The 18,770-nt window shown below is 46.1% G+C and overlaps 1 protein-coding gene across 1 annotated transcript; it reads left to right on the top strand.

The window, feature by feature from the left end:
- Positions 1-1,932: 1,932 nt before the first annotated feature.
- On the top strand, positions 1,933-3,640 carry LOC123415595. The gene is made up of 5 exons (XM_045106745.1): positions 1,933-2,101; positions 2,239-2,492; positions 2,584-2,795; positions 2,901-3,150; positions 3,255-3,640. The coding sequence occupies exons 1-5, from the start codon at positions 2,092-2,094 to the stop codon at positions 3,555-3,557; spliced, it is 1,029 nt and encodes a 342-aa protein (XP_044962680.1). The 5' UTR covers positions 1,933-2,091; the 3' UTR covers positions 3,558-3,640.
- The last annotated feature ends 15,130 nt before the right edge of the window (positions 3,641-18,770 follow it).

Genomic DNA, 18,770 nt, shown 5'->3' with positions numbered 1-18,770 from the left:
CCGTATGTAGTTCACTAGTGAAATCTCTTTAAAGACTTATATTTAGGAACGGAGGGAGTAAATCCCAACGCAACAACGAAAATTAAGGAAGCAAAAGCATACCATGCCTTCTAATTAAAAGGGATTTCTGAAGAAATAAGGAAGGCAATAAATTCGAAAAAAGAAGAGAAAACAATCCAAATAAGAAGGGAATCGTTTCCCACCCGCGCGCCGGCCGAACTGACACGCCGGTCGCCCCCTCGCACGCGCGGGCCCTTGCAACATTTTTACCACCCACGCGCTTCTCTGGTCAATGGATGCAACATTTTTCGTATAAATATGTTGCAACCAGCGTCATTTTTGCTGCAATCATTTTTTTTACTATTTTTTGTCCCAGTAAAAAAACTGCATATACGTTTGGTTGCAACTCCAGATCGTCGGATTTTTCGTTACAATCGATGTTTTTTTACTTTTTGCTATAACCGTGTTAATTTTTTGCTACAACCAGCATCATGTTTTACTGCAACCGTTCACTAAAAAAGTTGCATACACGTCACGTAAATTTTTGTTACAACCGGCGTTTGACTTTTGCTACCACGTACCACCAGCTTCTTTTTTTGCTACGACACGTAGAATTTTTTTTCCTATAAATTTTGTTTTTGTTGCAACCGTTGAAAAAATTGCTGCATCGCATCGAAATTTTGTTGCATAGTGGAAAAAATGTTGTATGCGGATCCAACGATGCGGACGACGCGGGATTGGTGGATCCTGCGGTTCGCGCGCGGCCGGTCAAAAGTTTGGGCCGGCGCGTCTGCGCAGATTAGTGCACAAATAAGAAAGGGGGTCTAGGCATGCACACTTTCTAATAAAAAGGCATCCCCGAGAGCATGCATAATCATAGAAATGGTGGTGTTAGCTCTAATTAAAATTTAATTACAGGTTGTGCATAACTGGATTGTAGCGGGGGTTTAAAAGCTTACAACCGGCTCATTATCCCTCATTTCGGTGTTGTTTACTCATTAACGAAGCACGACCCGCAAGTTCAACAATGTATGTATTTCTTTGGATAAAAAATCAATGCATACATATTTTAAAGATAGTCTACTTGATAGTCTACTTCATGTATGTATTTGACAATACTTATTGTATTTTAAATAAACCATAGTGGTTAGATTAGAAGTGCGAGAGTGTGATGAATTTTGATCCCATTACACCGCACGTGCCATTTTACTCATTAGCCGTAAGTTTTCATACATGCTCGTGCTGATCAATCCATTCCTCTAAAAACATGATACTCTCTTTCACATGCTTCAGATAAGCTATGCACATGCCATCTCATCAAGCACCGATAACATGTTTCATTTAAAAGGTCATCTGAGATTTGCATAATCGTTTTGAAAATGGACAGGGGATCATCGACGCCGGTCTCGGCCAATGGTGAACCGACGAAGAAGGCAACTCAGATAGGGTGGTGCAGGACATCCACACGGGTCACGACCAGCGTTAGAGGATGGGTCGTTGGGATGGAAGGAGGAAGGCAAAGAGGAGGAAGAGGATGGATCACCAAATGTTATCATCGATAAAAAACAGGCGGCCGATGCATAGTTGCTCTCACAATATGCACTAAAGAAAATGGTTATTTTCATGTATTTGAAAGGCAATATTTATTCGAAAGACTTCACTCACTTACTCATCAGTTTGACTTATTTTCCTGTATTTCATCCGTAGCAACTTTTTCTGTATTTCGTCCGTAGCAACCCACGGGTATTGTACTAGTAGCTAATGAAGGGGGTGTTGAGAGGTTAAAAAAAGATTTATAAAAGTAAATTCAATAAAACACGAGCACATGGGTTAATCTTGGATTCAAATCTAGATGGACAGATTTCACCATACCGAACCTATCCTGCTGACGCTCATTTATTCTGGTGCACGGCAGTAGCATAATGGCACGCAGCGCGCTATAAGCCTATAAGGGGCAGCGAGCAAGCCAACAACGCACGTTGCTCCGCTCCGCGCTTCCAGACAAACCAGCCGACCGAGCCCGATCCCACGCAGCGGCCGCGAGCATTGAAATCTTAGGACCGTGCGAGCGCCGAGCGGCACGGCGGAGCCATGCCGGCCGGTGAGCCCCTCCGCGGCCGTGGTGCCAGCAACAGGCCTGCATCGCCGGCCGCAGCCTACTTCGATTATCATCGCCTCTTCTTCTGGCTCGCTTGGCAAGCAAAGATTTATCCGTCGCTGATTTTACTTGTCCCACAGGCGCTGCCATGAAGCTGCCACTGGCTCTGCTCGTGTTCTTCTCGGCGCTGCTCTACAGCCAGATTCAGCCGCCGCCTCAAAAGGTTCCCGGCTCGCCGGGCGGGCCTCCGGTCACGGCGACCAGGACGAAGCTCAGGGACGGCAGGCACGTTGCCTACCTGGAATCCGGCGTCCCAAAGGAGCGGGCCAGGTTCAAGATCATATTCGTCCATGGCTTCTTCTGCTGCAGGCACGACGTGCTCAACGTCTCCCAGGTACACGGATGATTTGGATTTTTTCAGAATCAATCCGTCATACGCTGACGAACCAGAGCGATGAATAGCGTGAGTTGGGCTCTGTTTCCAGGGGCTGCTACAAGACCTTGGCATCTACCTGCTGTCCTTTGACCGGCCGGGGTACTGCGAAAGCGACGCGCACCCGGCACGGACGGAGGAGAGCATCGCCGTCGACATCGCCGAGCTCGCCGACAACCTGCAGCTGGGGCCCAGGTTCCACCTCATGGGCTTCTCCATGGGCGGCGAGATCATGTGGAGCTGCCTCAAGCACATCCCGCACAGGTAATAAGTGGTGGAATCTCATCTTCTTCCCCCATCTCAACCTGTTGACAGTCTTTCTTACCCATATATTGCATCGCGTGCCATGGATGAAATCGGCAAGCGCAGGCTCTCCGGCGTGGCCATTCTCGCGCCGGTGGGCAACTACTGGTGGTCGGGCCTGCCGGCGGAGGTGTGGTACGCGCAGTTCCCGCAGGACCGGGTCGCCGTCTGGATCGCCCACCACCTCCCGTGGCTGACCAACTGGTGGAACACCCAGCGGCTGTTCCCAAGCTCCAGCGTCAAAGCCCGGAACCCCACCATCTACTCCAGGGAAGACAAGCCGCTCACCGTCAAATTCGCCCAGCGAGCCCACAATGCAAGAAGAACACCTGAACCCGAATTAAGCTTTGCCTCGACGAGGGTCGATCTTCTGACCTGACCTGACGCTTTTGCTTGCTTGCTTGTTGGGGTGATGTGCAGAAGCAGGTCACGCAGCAGGGGGAGCACGAGTCCCTGCACCGGGACATGATCGTCGGGTTCGGAAAGTGGGGATGGAGCCCGCTGCAGCCGGACAACCCGTTCGCCGGCGTCGGCGACGAGGTGAAGGTGCATCTGTGGCACGGGGTAGAGGATTTGTTCGTGCCTGTCGCCCTGTCGCGGCACCTCAGCAAGAGGCTCCCCCGGGTGATCTACCACGAGCTCCCGACGGCCGGCCACCTGTTCCCGCTCGCCGACGGAATGCCCGATGTCATCGTCAAGTCGCTGCTGCTCGGAGACGAGTGATGACGTTTCCGTTTTCTCTTGAGCGAGAATGAGAGATGAGCTGTTAGTAGGATTTCGAATAAATTCATCACCTTGCCCTTGAATTATGAACGACCCTTTGAATCTCTGACACCGAATTGGGGGTTTACTGAAGTACGAGTATAATAGATTGAGCAATCAGCACGGGGAGTACAAATAAACAATCCCTGATTTAGACCGTTTTTACGGTACCTTATACCGCTGACAGGGAAGGGAGCAGTATATTAAAATCGGACCACTCATTTTCTGAGGGTAAGATTGACATAGATTTGTTGTTACGGAAAACTTAGCTACGTTGTCAGTCGATAGATAATGGCGATCGAAAACAGATTCGTTGTCCCACGACTCCCACGACCTCCGACTCGGTCTCGTCTTCCTCGTTCCACAACGACCTGAGGACCACCGCTCGCCGTCTCCACTGCATCCCCGGCCATGTCGTCATGTCCATCAAAGCCATCGTGAGCTGCCACTCATCCCTTTTCCTTTCCTGTCGTTTTTGTCCACCGTATCATGGTGTCACTCAAGCTGGCGCCTTGTCTGCCATGGATGAGTCCCTGGAGCTCGTCTCGCTCCTGCAAGCAGAGAGATCCAACCATGCGCGCCTGTTCACGCACCATGTTCACAGCAACAGCCGCGGCGCACGCCCCACAGCCCCGCAGTGACAGCTCCCACCTCCCGCAGCCTCGCGGCCGTCAGCGATCAACACAATCCTAGAGGGCATGCCGTGGCAGGTTGGCAGCCACTATAGAGGGCATGTCGCTGGGCGTTGATTGCAAGGAAAATGGCCTATTCACTATAGATGGACAGGTACACGCTGGCGGCGGCTGGAACTGGCGTGGGCGTTGTCGTGAACGAAATGGGAGGGCGAGAGCGGGCCGGCCGCCGGCGGTGTTGGCTGAACTTTTTTACTTCCCTAAATGCCCTCGGGATTTTATATACTGGAGGAAGGGAGTGAAGCGGTGCAAGCATACCGCTCGTGATTCAGTTACCAAATTGAAGCAGCATAGACAGGTCAACATCATTAGATTTCATAAATGGACGGCCAATATTTGTGCCTGGGTACCATAAAAGACCCCCTGATTTAATATGCACTTCGAGGTGTACTGCAGTGCCAAGTTGCTCAGTTTCAGATGTGTCATTTGATTTTGGAATCAGAGCTGCAGTTTTTCAGATGGTGAATCAGTAATGCGTGCTTTTTTTAAACAAAGACAAAAGATTTGCCACGCTCATTGAATACGAAGGATATAGTTTTAAGCCACCGGCCAAGAGGCAGAATGAACAACAAAACCTTTACTCTTTCGGCATGATTTGACCCAAATATTTTGCACCCATAATGGCCCCTCCTCGTTTCTCATGGCTCGCAGGACGGTAAATGGATGCTCGTAGATGCTGCCCAAAATGAAAGTATCCACATCAACAAGTTGAAGCCAATCCTTGACCAGAGGTCAAGCCCTCAAAGTGTATCTGCATAGAAAGAACGTGTGCTTAGAGCATCTCCAATAGATGGTTCGAAATTTGGTGGTCCAAACCTTTTGAACCGTTAAAAAATGCGTTTTGGAGCTTCGAAAAAAGATTAACTCTAACAGATGGTCCAAATTCTCATGATTCAAAAGACCAACTCCAATAGATGGTCTAAATTCATGATCCAAAACCGACCAACAACCGCGCGTCTGCTGTTCAGCCGCTGTCCAGCCACTGTACAGCCGCACATATTACATAAAAACATGTTTTGAGACAAAAAAAAGTTCATGTCCACAATATCAAATTATTACATAGTTCTTCGGATCCAGGAGATGAAGTGCTCTCATTTCCAATGCATGCAATCCACAGACCCGAGCATACCTGGAAATCCTCAAGCTTTGTTCATCTCCAAAAGCCTCTGAGTGTCTTGAGAATTGGGTGCTCTCAAGTACTGTGGACCGAACACTCCTACCATAGCTATTGCGAATTGCTTGACATAGAAGATAGAAGTGCTCTCTGCCATCGCAACGTTGTCATCAATGTAATCTGCCGGAACACCATATGCCATCATGCGCAAAGCGGCAGTGACCTTCTGCTCAATGCTATGGCCAAGCAACCCGGCACAGTTCCTTCTCTGCTCGAAGACTGGATTATGCTGCTTCACGGAATTGCAAATGCGGAAGAACAAGTCTTTTGACTTTCTGAAACGGCGTCGAAAGTAGTTCTCCGAAAAAACAGGTGATGATGCAAAGTAGTTGCGCACCAACCGTTTGTGCGCATCAATCCGTTCTCTCCGAATGAACGCACGACCATAAACGGAACCACCGTGCTTCGGTTTATTCCTCTTGTGCATGACCACTAGCATAGCAACCTCCTCTTCTTTATGCAAATCAAATTTCTCGTCCGATGATGAATCATCCACGAAAGAGGAGTCAACCGAGCTCATCTACATTGCACACAACCACCGTTAAACATACTATCCAATCCCAAGTGAAATCATCAAGTTTCGTCATTTTTTTACTTTGGGGAATTCCGTCGAACACCTAGTGCGCGCGGTGGAAGAAGATGGCCGCCGGTTGGATTGGCTACTGCTGACGGCTACAGACGGCAGCGGTCGGCTCCTCCGGACGGCGACGGTGATAAGAAAAGAGCTTCGAGGCTGGCCAAAAGGAGCTCGGCGGGCGACGAACAGTACTTCGGCAGCCGGGCGGAGGGCTTCGTGCGGCGGTCGTGCGGGTCGATGGGGACGAGGTTGACGACAGCCTTAGACTCGGCGGAGGTCTACCGCGGCAGTTAGACCGACGAAGGCGCCGAATCCCGCGTCGGCTGCCTCCCGATTCGGCGGCGTCCGGGTGGCTGCGAGCCGACTACCGGCGAGGGAGGCGACGGTGATTTGGGGTGGTGGCGGCGCCGACTACGTGGTTTTCGGGGATCGCGGCGGCGGATTCCGGCCGGCTGGTCTTCGGGTGGGCGGACGGGCGCGGGCGAGAACGGAAAGGAAGTGGCGGTTGGGCGTTAGCGGGCGGCGGCTGGTTTTGGACCAGATGCACCTCGTGATGTAAATTTGCACCGCGAGATGTTGGATTTTTCATCACGAGGAGGCCGCGGTCCATTTTTCTTTTTGCATATGGATCGTTTGTTGGAGCACCGTTTTTTGCCCCACACGGTCCAAAAGTTAGTTATTTTTACATTTGGACCATCTATTGGAGATGCTCTTAATAGACTCATGCTCATGCTTGCATAGCGTGCAAGGGCCACAATTTGGCTATCCAAGGCAGGCCAAGTAGAGGATGTATAAATCCTGCTTTGGATGGCAAGCCACACAATTTTTTTTAAAACTTTTGGTGGGGTCCAAGCTTTTCAAATGACCTTGTAGATAACAAAACAAGTGATGTTCAAGAAGTGCACTCTATATATGAAGGACACCGGTAATTCGCACTGGTCGTATGCTTCCACAAGATGGTATCCTCTACTCCGTGGTGAGCAGCACCCCACGAAGGGAAATCTATAACACCAAGATTGATCTGGCCAATCCAAGCGTCCTCCCGTAAGGCCTCCTTGACCTTCTAATTTTTCTTCTTGGAGGCCTAGAAAATAAGTGGGGCGATGTCCTTTGGTTTTCGCCCATTGAGCCACGGGATTCCCGGAAAGGGGTGCGGGCCTCAGTGCCGATAGTGGTAGTGGTGAAGGCATAGAAAAGTTCTTTATCATCCTCACCGCATGGATTGCCGAGGCCCACCCACAAACATGTAGGTTATTTTCATTTGAACCGTAACCAATGAAACTGGAAAGCTTGGCTAAATTTCGCAAGGTTTAACACTCCAAGCCCTCCACGAACTTAGGCCAACAAACATTCTCCCAACTAACTTTACATTTGGCCCCACTCGTTTTGCTATAGTCCAACCAGAGAAAGGCTCACTCCATCTTGAAGATGTTGTTGAGACTGTGAGGTGGGATGATGAGGGCAACAACAGTATAAACCACAAGGGAGGTCAAGACCGACATGACCAACACCCCGCATTCTGGAGCAGCAATATATCTCCCCTCACAAGGCACCAGCATAGTAGCAACCTTATATTGGGGATATTGAAAATCAACATGTTTGAGCTACCATACCCATAGCGGTAGGCCCAAGTACTTCACGGGGAAAGCGGCACGCGTCGCCGGGAGCCCCTCAAGAATGGCATCAAGGTAGGGTTCCGGCAACAAAAGGGGACGAGAGAGATCTTATGGAAGTTATGCAAAGACTAGTGGCCTCTCCAAAGCATTGCAGAATAAAGGCAAGGTTGGTCACAATTCAAGTTTCTTCACCAATGTTGGGATGGTTTAATGATGAGCATTGTCAACCTTTTGATATAAATAAGAGCTTCACTTATATGTGCATACTGAGTTGCAATATTTTCATGCGTTCTACTTCTTGTGATAATATTTTGGCATTATTTTTCGTAACCTATGAAAGTTACTCATGTATACATGTGTCATATGTGCAAAAACCATGGGAAGTAAAAATGGATGACATATACATATACAACATGTACACCTTGTCTCTTTCGTTAGCCACATTTCAGATTAAGCAGCGCCGAGGACAGGTTTTATTTTCAAAAAGGGGAGGATGATGAGGACATGACTAGCTTGGATATTATCGCAATCATTGCATATGCATATCTATTTGAGGTGATTTCTGATAAAAGTCATGCAATAATTTATTTATGTTATCCGGAACAAAAATACTTCACCTATTTTTATTTTATGACTAAATGCAGAATGGCCGAACACTTGTATGAACCACATGTGATGATAAGGGAAGAGGGAATGGTTGGGTGCTATTCAAGAGGTCCTCTCATATCAAAGGAAATAATTAGTTGTTGTTCAAGAAGTTCTCTCACGTCACTTTTAGCCCAACAGAAGATAGAGTCCAAGTCTCTCATGTTTTGGACTCAGGTTCAGATTGCACATACATGCCTGTACCAAAACGCCAACAACTTTTATATCCGGACTCCCAATTGGATTCACCTTCAAATTCGTCCGGAGCGTGGAGATATCGACCAAACAATATGACGGTGCACCCGAATCCAAGTCAAACAACAAGTCCAAAGGTGTTGCATCACCTCCACTTGGGCCCATAGGCCTTATACGACCTAGGGTTAGTTTTAGGCTGCCTTGGGATGTCCTCCCACCTCCTTGGCTGCCACCCCTTGCTCCTATGTAAGTAGATCAACCTAGTAGCTTTTTTGCTTGGCATTTGTTTTGCTAAAAGTTAGCCATTGCAACTTTGCATACTTCGTTTGCGTCCAACGACCAGACTAAGACCGCTTTCGGATCCCCACCCTTATCAATACTTCATCTATATTCGCAATATTCAGATTGCAATATCATATTCTTGCTTGTTCTTCGATTGCTTGCAGGAATATACCTTCGTGGTCAGGTTGATCGTGCTCCAGCGTGGTCAATAACCTCTTGGAGATTGGTTTGCGATTTCTAAGGCGCAACGTTCTGCATGTTTGTAGTCAGATCGTCAAAGTTGTCTCCACCAAATCGATAGTTATCATCTCATCGAAAGATCGGGACACCTCTCGCCTCTAAGACATTGTTCATGTAGAGTGATGTATGAAAGGAAGAAACATGACCCCTAATCTTGTGGAGGAGCCTATGTGCAGTGGCCAAGTCAAGAAGTTGCTCAAGTGGACCAATGACGATGGTAGAGAGTAAATGGGATAGTGGATCATTCTTACTGAGGCGTCGACCATGCTTAATTGGGGTTCCTACAACCCTGTTCATGGGTACTTTGGAGGAGGAGGTGCAAAGAAGCGTGGTGATCCACTCCCGAAAAATGCTTGGAAAACCTCTATGATGAATAAGGTCAATAATGTAATCCCAACACACATATTAAAAATTATTTTCGAATATCCAATTTGAAAATTAAGGATGGAGTTTGACTTATGTTAAGGCCGTGGGCCAGGTTCCTCATATAAATGAAGTTGTTGATAACCCAGTTGTAGCCTTGTTTATAAATAAGAATATTGAACCCAATAAGGAGGTAAAGGTAGAATTAACGTTCTTTCAAGTTCTATCGAACACCGATACAACTCTACACACACTTAATGTTTGCTTTACTTAGAACAAGAATAAAACTACTTTGTAGGTGTAATAGGATAGCTTTGCAAGATATTAAATAACATCCAAATAAAATATAGGAGATGTTTTAAAAAAGGACAATAACGTAAATATAGCGAGCGCTGAAAATTGGTGGTAGAATGTGTGAAATTATCTCTAGGCAACTAGCTAAGTTACTAGACCGATATCAAATCTTTATGTGGGAGAGGCCTCTCGTAGCATACCATCACTTCCTTGAAATTGTATGCACTTATGATTAGAACTATTAGCAAGCATCCACAACTAAGAACAAGTTCATTAAGATAAATCCCAACCATAACATTAGAATACATTGTCCCCCTTCAATCCTGTGTGCATTGATTTCTATGGTGAGAGGAACTTTTAATTTTGTCAATCTTGCCGCCTAATGCATAGTCATATCAACATACAACTAACCTATAGTGTGATTCACGGATGTGCTTATATGACGGGTACTAAAGGACAGTAACATAACCACAAGCAATTTAAACCAATCATAGCAATTCATCAATTAACTCATAGGATAAATCATTGGATAATAACTCACAACACTAGAAAAAGGTGTTCAGGTAGGGGATTAAAGCGGGTTGCGGGAGAGTGGACAGCTGAATAAAGAGGGAGCAAGGTGATTGAGGTGTTGACGAAGATGACGAACTTGATGGAGATGGTCTCCGCGATGATGGTTCCCCCGACTGCTTTGACGCCACTTGGGAGAGAGGGGGCGGGACCCCCCCTCCTTCCTCTTCTTGTTTGGCATTTTCCACTTGTGAGTTGTGTTGGGTTTTTTCGGAAGAGGAAGGGTGAATCAATATAGTAGAAGTAAGTATCTTGAGAACCAAGGTTTATCAAACCAATAGGAGAATCAAGGAAGCTCTCGTTGTCAGCAACTACACACACAAAACCAAACCTTTGCACCCGCCGCTGGAAAGAGGGTTGTCAATCCCCTTGATCTCATTACTTGCAAGGATTAATTCTGATAGAGATAGATATGTAAATAGTAAAGTCAAATGAAAGTAAATAATGGCACCAAGGTTTTTAAGTTTTTAGAAATATGATTAAAAAGACCAGGTGCAATAGTTTTCTCTAGAGGATTCTCTCTCGAACGCGTATCATACGTTGTGTAGACAAATTACTATTGGTAAATTGATAGAAAAGCACATAGTTATGATGTTATTCATGGCAATGATCATGTATATATGCACCACGTCCATAATCAAGTAGAACGAGATGATTCTGCATCTACTACTATTACTCCACTTCGAGAGCGCTTTTATGCTTGCCTTTCTAGGTATTAAGTTCACGCAAATAGAGTAATGCTTGAAGCAAGGTGACATGATGTAGACAAAGTAAACCCAATCAATATGAATAAACCCCATCGTTTTATCATTAATGGTAACAATAAAAGTAGGGATAATTGTGTATCTGCCCTTAGTTGGGTCACACTCGACTGGTTTGCCCCTAATTTCTCAAAATACTTGGTATTTCCCAACTCAGGTCGCTTTGCTTGCATTTTTCCCTTCCGACATAGTTCTGTCTAGCCAGCTCCATTTGACCATACACGACACGTTACTTTGGACAATTTTGCCCCTGTTGGTGCTATACCTAATACCCTATACACAAAAACCATATCCCCAAATTCCCCAGCTCCACCCCGCGTGAACCACTCGAACAAGATTCAGCTGCTCCTCCACGCTCCAACCGACCATGGCGCGCGCCTCCATCTCCACCGCGTCGTTCTCCCGCGTCCAGTCCCCGATTCCTTCCATTGCATTACACCCTCTATCCCACCTCCGTATTCACCAGCATCGCATGCCCCTCACCATCGCCTTGGCACTACCGGAGGTCGCAGACCTCCCGGGGCTCTCCCCGTTGGCCGCGACAGCCGCGGTCGTAGTGCTCGCTGCTACAATCTCCCTCTCTCACTCGGAGTTTTGACACAAGGCGCACGCGGAGGCGGTGGGCGGTGGGACAAGGAGGTGGTGAGCAGCACCCACTGCGACACGGGCTGCGATGAGCATGGGAGCTTTGACTGCACGACAAGGGCAGCGGCTGGTGCTGGTGGAGGCCTGCTCTGGTGCGATCGAGTCACGGTCCACGCACGACACCTTTGTGCGTTGACTCGCCTCCTAGACATGACATAGGAAGCAGGAGGTAGACGGCCATGGCTTGGACTACAACAGGGACACGGCGTCCGTGCAGGTGGTGTGGCCGGGAACGGCTAGATCTGGTCGATCCCGACCCATTCAGGACGGATTCAGCAAGGAGCATGTTGGAAATATGCCCTAGAGGCAATAATAAATTAGTTATTATTATATTTCCTTGTTCATGATAATCATTTATTATCCATGCTATAATTGTATTGATTGGAAAATCAAATACATGTGTGGGTACATAGACAACACACTGTCCCTAGTGAGCCTTTAAGGACTAGCTCATTCATCAAAGATGGTAGAGGTTTCCTGGCCATAGACATGAGTTGTCATTTGATAACGGGATCACATAATTAGGAGAATTATGTGATGGACAAGACCCAAACTATGAACGTAGCATGTGATCGTGTGAATTTATTGCTACTGTTTTCTGCATATCAAGTATTTGTTTCTATGACCATGAGATCATGCAACTCCCGGGCATCGGGGGAATGTCTTGTGTGTATCAAATGTCACAACGTAACTGGGTGACTATAAGGGTGCTCTACAGGTATCTTCGAAGGTGTCTGTTGAGTTGGCATGTATCAAGACTGGGATTTGTCACTCCGTGTGACGGAGAGGTATCTCTTGGGCCCACTTGATAATACAACATCACAACAAGCCTTGCAAGCAATGTGACTAAAGAGTTGGTCACGGGATCTTGTATTACGAAATGAGTAAAGAGAGTTTCCATCAACGAGATTGAACTAGGTATGGACATACCGACGATCGAATCTCGGGCAATTAATATACCGAAGGACAAAGGGAATAGTGTAGAGGATTAACTGAATCCTTGACATAGAGGTTCGACCGATAAAGATCTTCGTAGAATATGTAGGAGCCAATATGGGCATCCAGGTCCCGCTATTGGTTATTGAATGGAGTGTGTCTCAGTGATGTCTGCATAGTTCTCAAACCCGTAGGGTCTGCATACTTGAGGTTCGGTGACATTTCAGTATAGTTGAGCTATGTATGTTGGTGAATGAAGGTTGTTAGGAGTCCCGGATGAGATCCCAGACGTGACGAGGTATCCCGGAATGGGTCGGAGACAAAGATTGATATATAGGAAGAGGGTATTTGGGCTCCGGAATGGTTTCGGACATTTCCGGTAGTGTACCGAGAATGGCGAATGGGTTTCGGGGGTCCATCGGGAGTAGTCCACCCACCCGAGGGGACACATGGGCCTAAGAGATGGTGCACCAGCCCTTAGTGGGCTTGACATCTAGCCCCTAAAGGCCCTTGTGCCAAGGAGGTGGGAGGAGGCCAAGTGGGAGGGAATCCTACTAGGAGTAGGACTCCACCTCCCTTAGTGGAGGAGGATTCCTCCTCTTGGGTTCGGCCGACCAACCCTAGGGGAATCCCTAGGGCGCCACCCTCCCCCTCCCTCCTATATATACTAGAGGGGAGAGAGGGCAGCCTACACACACAATCCAAGGCACAACCCCAATCCCTCCCTCTAGTTCATTATTCCTCTAGATTAGGTTCGGCAGTGCACGACGAAGCCCTGCTGGATCAGCTCCACCACCATCGCGGCCATGCCATTAGGCTGTCGGAGAACTCAGCTACCTCTCGGCCCCCTCTTGCTGGATCAAGAAGATGGAGATCGTCATTGAGATGTATGTGTGCTGAACGCGAAGGTGCCGTCCGTTTGACACTAGATCGGGATGGATCCTGATGGGATCGCAGGATGAATCGTGATGAGATCGCGGGTCGGACTGCGATTTGGATCACGAAGATGTTTGACTACATCAACCGCATTATATACGCTTCCGCTTATCGATATACATGGGTAACATAGATACAATATCTCCTCTCGTAGATGGTCATCACCATGGATAGGTCTTGTGCGTGCGTGATACGTCCATTTTGCATCATGCTTTCATGTTGATATTTATCGCTTTATGGACTGTTATTATACTTTGTGGTACCATACTTATGCCTTTTCTCTCTTATTTTGAAAGGTTTATTTGAAGAGGGAGAATACCGGCAGCTGGAATTCTGGACTGGAAAAGGAGCAAATCTGAGTCCTCTATTCTGCGCAACTTCAAATGCCTTGAAAATCAACGTGGAATTTTTTGGGAATATATAAAAAATACTGGGCGAAAGAAGTGCCAGAGGGGAGCTGCCAGGGGCCCACAAGCCTGGTAGCCGCGGCCTGCCCCCCTGGCCGCGGCTACAGGGCTTGTGGGCACCCTGGTGGCCCACTGCCCCCTTTTCTGCTATATGAAGGGTTTCGTCCGGAAAAAACCCAGGGCGGAGCTTTTTCGAGGAGGCGCCGCCGCCACGAGGCGGAACTTGAGCAGAACCAATCTATAGCTCCGCCAGGACGATCCTGCCGGGGAAACTTCCCTCCCGGAGGGGGAAATCGTCGCCATCATCATAACCAACACTCATCTCATCGGAGGGGAGTCATCTCCATCAACATCTTCATCAGCACCATCTCCTATCCAAACCCTAGTCTATCTCTTGTAACCAATCGCTGTCTCGCGACGCCGATTGGTACCCGTAAGGTTGCTAGTAGTGTTGATTACTCTTTGTAGTTGATGCTAGTTGGATTACTTGGTGGAAGAGTTTATGTTCAGATCCTTGATGCTACTCATTACACCTATGATCATGATTAAGATTATGCTTTGTGGGTAGTTACTTTTGTTCCTGAGGACATGGGATAAGTCATGCTAATAATAGTCATTTGAATTTGGTATTCGTTCGGTATTTTGATATGTTGTATGTTGTTTTCCCTCTAGTGGTGTTATGTGAACGTCGACTACATAAAACTTCACCATTATTTGGGCCTAGAGGAAGGCATTGGGAAGTAGTAAGTAGATGATGGGTTGCTAAAGTGACAGAAGCTTAAACCCTAGTTTATGCGTTGCTTCGTAAGGGGCTGATTTGGATCCACTAGTTTAATGCTATGGTTAGACTTTGTCTTAATTCTTCTTTCGTAGTTGCGGATGCTTGCGAGGGGGGTTAATCATAAGTGGGATGCTTGCCCAAGTAAGGGCAGTACCCAAGCGCCGGTCCACCCACATATCAAACTATCAAAGTAACGAACGCGAATCATATGAACATGATGAAACTAGCATGACAAAAATTCCCGTGTGTCCTCGGGAGCGTTTTTCCTCTTGTAAGACTTTGTTCAGGCTTGTCCCTTGCTACAAAAGGGATTGGGCCACTTTGCTACACCATTGCTATTACTTGTTACTATTCACCTGCTATGTTTCACCTCACTACACCATCACTTGTTACCGCTACTTTCAGTGCTTGCAGTTATTACCTTGCTGAAAACCGTTTATCAGAGCCTTCTGCTCCTCGTTGGGTTCGACACTCTTACTTATCGAAAGGACTACGATTGATCCCCTATACTTGTGGGTCATCAAGACTCTTTTCTGGCGCCGTTGCCGGGGAGGTGAAGCGCCTTTGGTAAGTGGAATTTGGTAAGGAAACATTTATATACTGTGCTGAAATTTATTGTCACTTGTCACTATGGAAACTGTTCCTTTGAGGAATTTGTTCGGGGTATCTTCACCATGAACGGAAGCACGAGGAGTTTCTCCTCAACCTAAGGTACCTACTGAAAATATCTTTTATGAAATTCCTTCGGGTATGCTTGAGGAACTGCTGGCTAATCCTTTTACAGGAGATGGATCATCACATCCAGACTTGCATCTAATCTATGTAGATGAAGTTTGTGGTTTATTTAAGCTTGCAGGTTTTCCCGAGGATGAGGTAAAGAAGAAAGTCTTTCCTTTATCTTTGAAGGATAAGGCGTTGACATGGTATAGGCTATGTGATGATACTGGATCATGGGACTACAATCGTTGAAATTGGAGTTTCATCAAAAGTTTTATCCTATGCATTTAGTACATCGTGATCTGAATTATATTTATAACTTTTGGCCTCATGACAGGGAAAGCATAGCTCAAGATTGGGGGAGGCTTAAATCAATGCTATATTCATGCCCCATTCATGAGCTCTCGAGAGAAATTATCACTCAAAACTTTTATGCTCGGTTTTCTCATGAAGATCGTACCATGCTTGACACTTCTTGTACCGATTCTTTTATGAAAAAGGATATTGACCACAAGTGGAATTTATTGGAAAGAATCAAACGTAACTCTGAAGATTGGGAGCTTGAAGAAGGTAAGGAGTCAGGTATGAATTTCCAGTTTGATTGTGTTAAATCTTTTGTTGAAACAAACACTTCTAGAGATTTTAGCGCTAAGTATGCACTTGACTCTGAGATAGTAGCTTATCTGTGTGAATCTTTTGCTGCTCATATTGACCAAAGAGAAGTGGTTTAAGTATCATCCTCCCGTAGAAGTCAGCATAGTTAAACCCAATCTAGTTGATGAGAAAGTCATTGCCTATAATGATCCTATTGTTCCTTGTGCCTACACTGAGAAACCACCTTACCCTGCTAGGAAAAAGGATTATTCTAAAGCTCCAACTGTGATACGTAGGGGTTACATTAGACCACTTGCACCCCGTGAGGAAATTAGAGTTGAACCTAGTGTTTCTATTATCAAAGATCTCTTAGCCGAAGACATAGACGGGCATGTTATCAAATTCTGTGAGGACTCCGCTAGAATTGCTAAACCTCACGCGAAAGACAAATACAGACCTGTAGTTGGCCTGCCCGTTGTTTCTGTCAAGATAGGAGATCACTGTTATCATGGTTTATGTGATATGGGTGCTAGTGTTAGTGCAATACCCCGGTCCCTATATGATGAAATCAAAGATGAGATTGCACCTGCTGAGTTAGAACCCATTGATGTCACTATTACGCTAGCTACTAGAGACACTATCTGCCCTGTGGGAATTGTGAGAGACGTAGAAGTCATGTGTGGTAAGACGAAGTATCCTACTTATTTCCTCGTCCTTGCTACTCCACAAGATATCTTTTGTCCCATCATATTTGGTAGACCCTTTCTCAACACTGTCAATGCTCACATTGATTGCGTTAAACAGACTGTCACTGTTAGTTTCGAGGGTGTGTCTCATGAATTTAACTTCTCCAAGTTTGGAAGACAACCCCATGAAAAAGAGTCTCTGGTAGGGATGAAATCATTGCTCTTGCCTCGATTGCCGTGCCTCCTATGGATCCTTTAGAGCAATATCTGCTTGAGCGTGAAAATGATTTGCATATGGATGAAAGAGATGAGATAGATAAAATTGTTTTAGAACAATATGCTATTCTTAAGAATAATCTGCCTGTTGAACTGCTTGGGGATCCTCCCCCACCAAAGGGTGATCCTGTGTTCGAGCTTAAACAGTTACCAGATACTCTTAAGTATGCCTATCTTGATGAGAAGGAGATATATCCTGTTATTATTAGTGCTCACCTCTCGAATCACGAAGAGAAGAAGTTATTAAAAACTTTGAGGAAGCACCGTGCTGCTATTGGATATACTCTTGATGATCTTAAGGGTATTAGTCCCACTCTATGTCAGCACAAGATTAAAACCGATCCTGATTCTAAGCGAGTCGCTGATTATCAACGGAGGTTAAATCCTAGGATGAAACAGGTCGTGAGAAAAGAAATATTAAAGCTTCTAGAAGCATGAATCATTTATCCTGTTGCTCATAGTGATTGGGTAAGTCCAGTACATTGCGTACCTAAGAAGGGAGGTATCACCGTCGTTCCTAATGATAAGAATGAAATAATCCCACACAGGATTATTACTGGCTATAGGATGGTGATAGACTTCCGGAAACTGAACAAGGCAACCAGGAAAGACCATTATCCTTTGCCGTTTATCGACCAAATGCTAGAAAGGCTATCTAAACACACACACTTCTGCTTTCTAGACGGTTATTCAGGTTTCTCGCAAATACCTGTTGCACAATCTGATCAGGAGAAAACCACTTTCACCTGCCCCTTCGGTACCTTTGCTTATAGACGTATGCCTTTTGGCTTATGCAATGCACGTGCCACCTTTCAAAGATGTATGATGGCAATATTCTCCGACTTTTGTGAAAAGATTGTTGAGGTTTTCATGGATGATTTCTCCGTTTACGGTTCTTCCTTTGACGATTGCCTTAGCAACCTTGATCGAGTCTTATAGAGATGCAAAGATACCAACCTCACCTTGAACTGGGAGAAGTGCCACTTCATGGTTAATGAAGGCATCGTCTTAGGACACAAAATTTCTGAGAAAGGCATTGAAGTTGATAAGGCTAAGGTTGATGCAATTGAGAAAATGCCTTGCGCCACAGATATCAGAGGTATACGAAGTTTCCTAGGTCATGCTGGTTTCTATAGAAGGTTCATTAAAGACTTCTCTAAGATTTCTAGGCCTCTTACCAACTTCTTGCAGAAGGATGTTCCTTTTGTTTTTGATGAGGATTGTGAGGAAGCTTTTGAAATACTTAAGAAGGCCTTGATAACTGCACCTATTGTTTAACCACCTGATTGGAACTTGCCCTTTGAAATCATGTGCGATGCTAGTGATTATGCTGTTGGTGCTGTTCTAGGACAAAGAGTTGACAAGAAGTTGAATGTTATTCACTACGCTAGTAAAACTCTAGACAGTGCCCAAAGAAATTATGCCACTACGGAGAAGGAATTTTTAGCAGTCGTGTTTGCATGTGAAAAGTTCAGGTCTTACATAGTTGACTCCAAAGTCATTATTCACTCTGATCATGCTTCTATTAAGTACCTTATGGAGAAGAAGGACGCTAAACCTAGGCTAATCAGACGGGTTCTCCTGCTACAGGAATTTGATCTGCACGTTGTTGACCGAAAGGGTGCTGATAACCCTGTAGCAGATAACTTGTCCAGGCTAGAGAATGTCCTTGATGACCCACGACCTATTGATGACAACTTTCCCGATGAGCAATTGAGTGTCATCCGCACTTCACATAGTGCATCGTGGTATGCTGATTACGCAAACTATATCGTAGCCAAATACAT

This window comes from Hordeum vulgare, chromosome 1H, assembly GCF_904849725.1.
Source record: "Hordeum vulgare subsp. vulgare chromosome 1H, MorexV3_pseudomolecules_assembly, whole genome shotgun sequence".
NCBI lineage: Eukaryota > Viridiplantae > Streptophyta > Magnoliopsida > Poales > Poaceae > Hordeum > Hordeum vulgare.
This window is presented reverse-complemented; position numbering and strand designations above follow the sequence as displayed.

Bases quoted from the DNA above. Each gene is read 5' to 3' on its own strand.
- LOC123415595 (XM_045106745.1), top strand. The intron at 2,493-2,583 runs GTACACGGATGA...CTCTGTTTCCAG, and splicing joins ACGTGCTCAACGTCTCCCAG to GGGCTGCTACAAGACCTTGG. The intron at 3,151-3,254 runs GCAAGAAGAACA...GGTGATGTGCAG, and splicing joins TCGCCCAGCGAGCCCACAAT to AAGCAGGTCACGCAGCAGGG.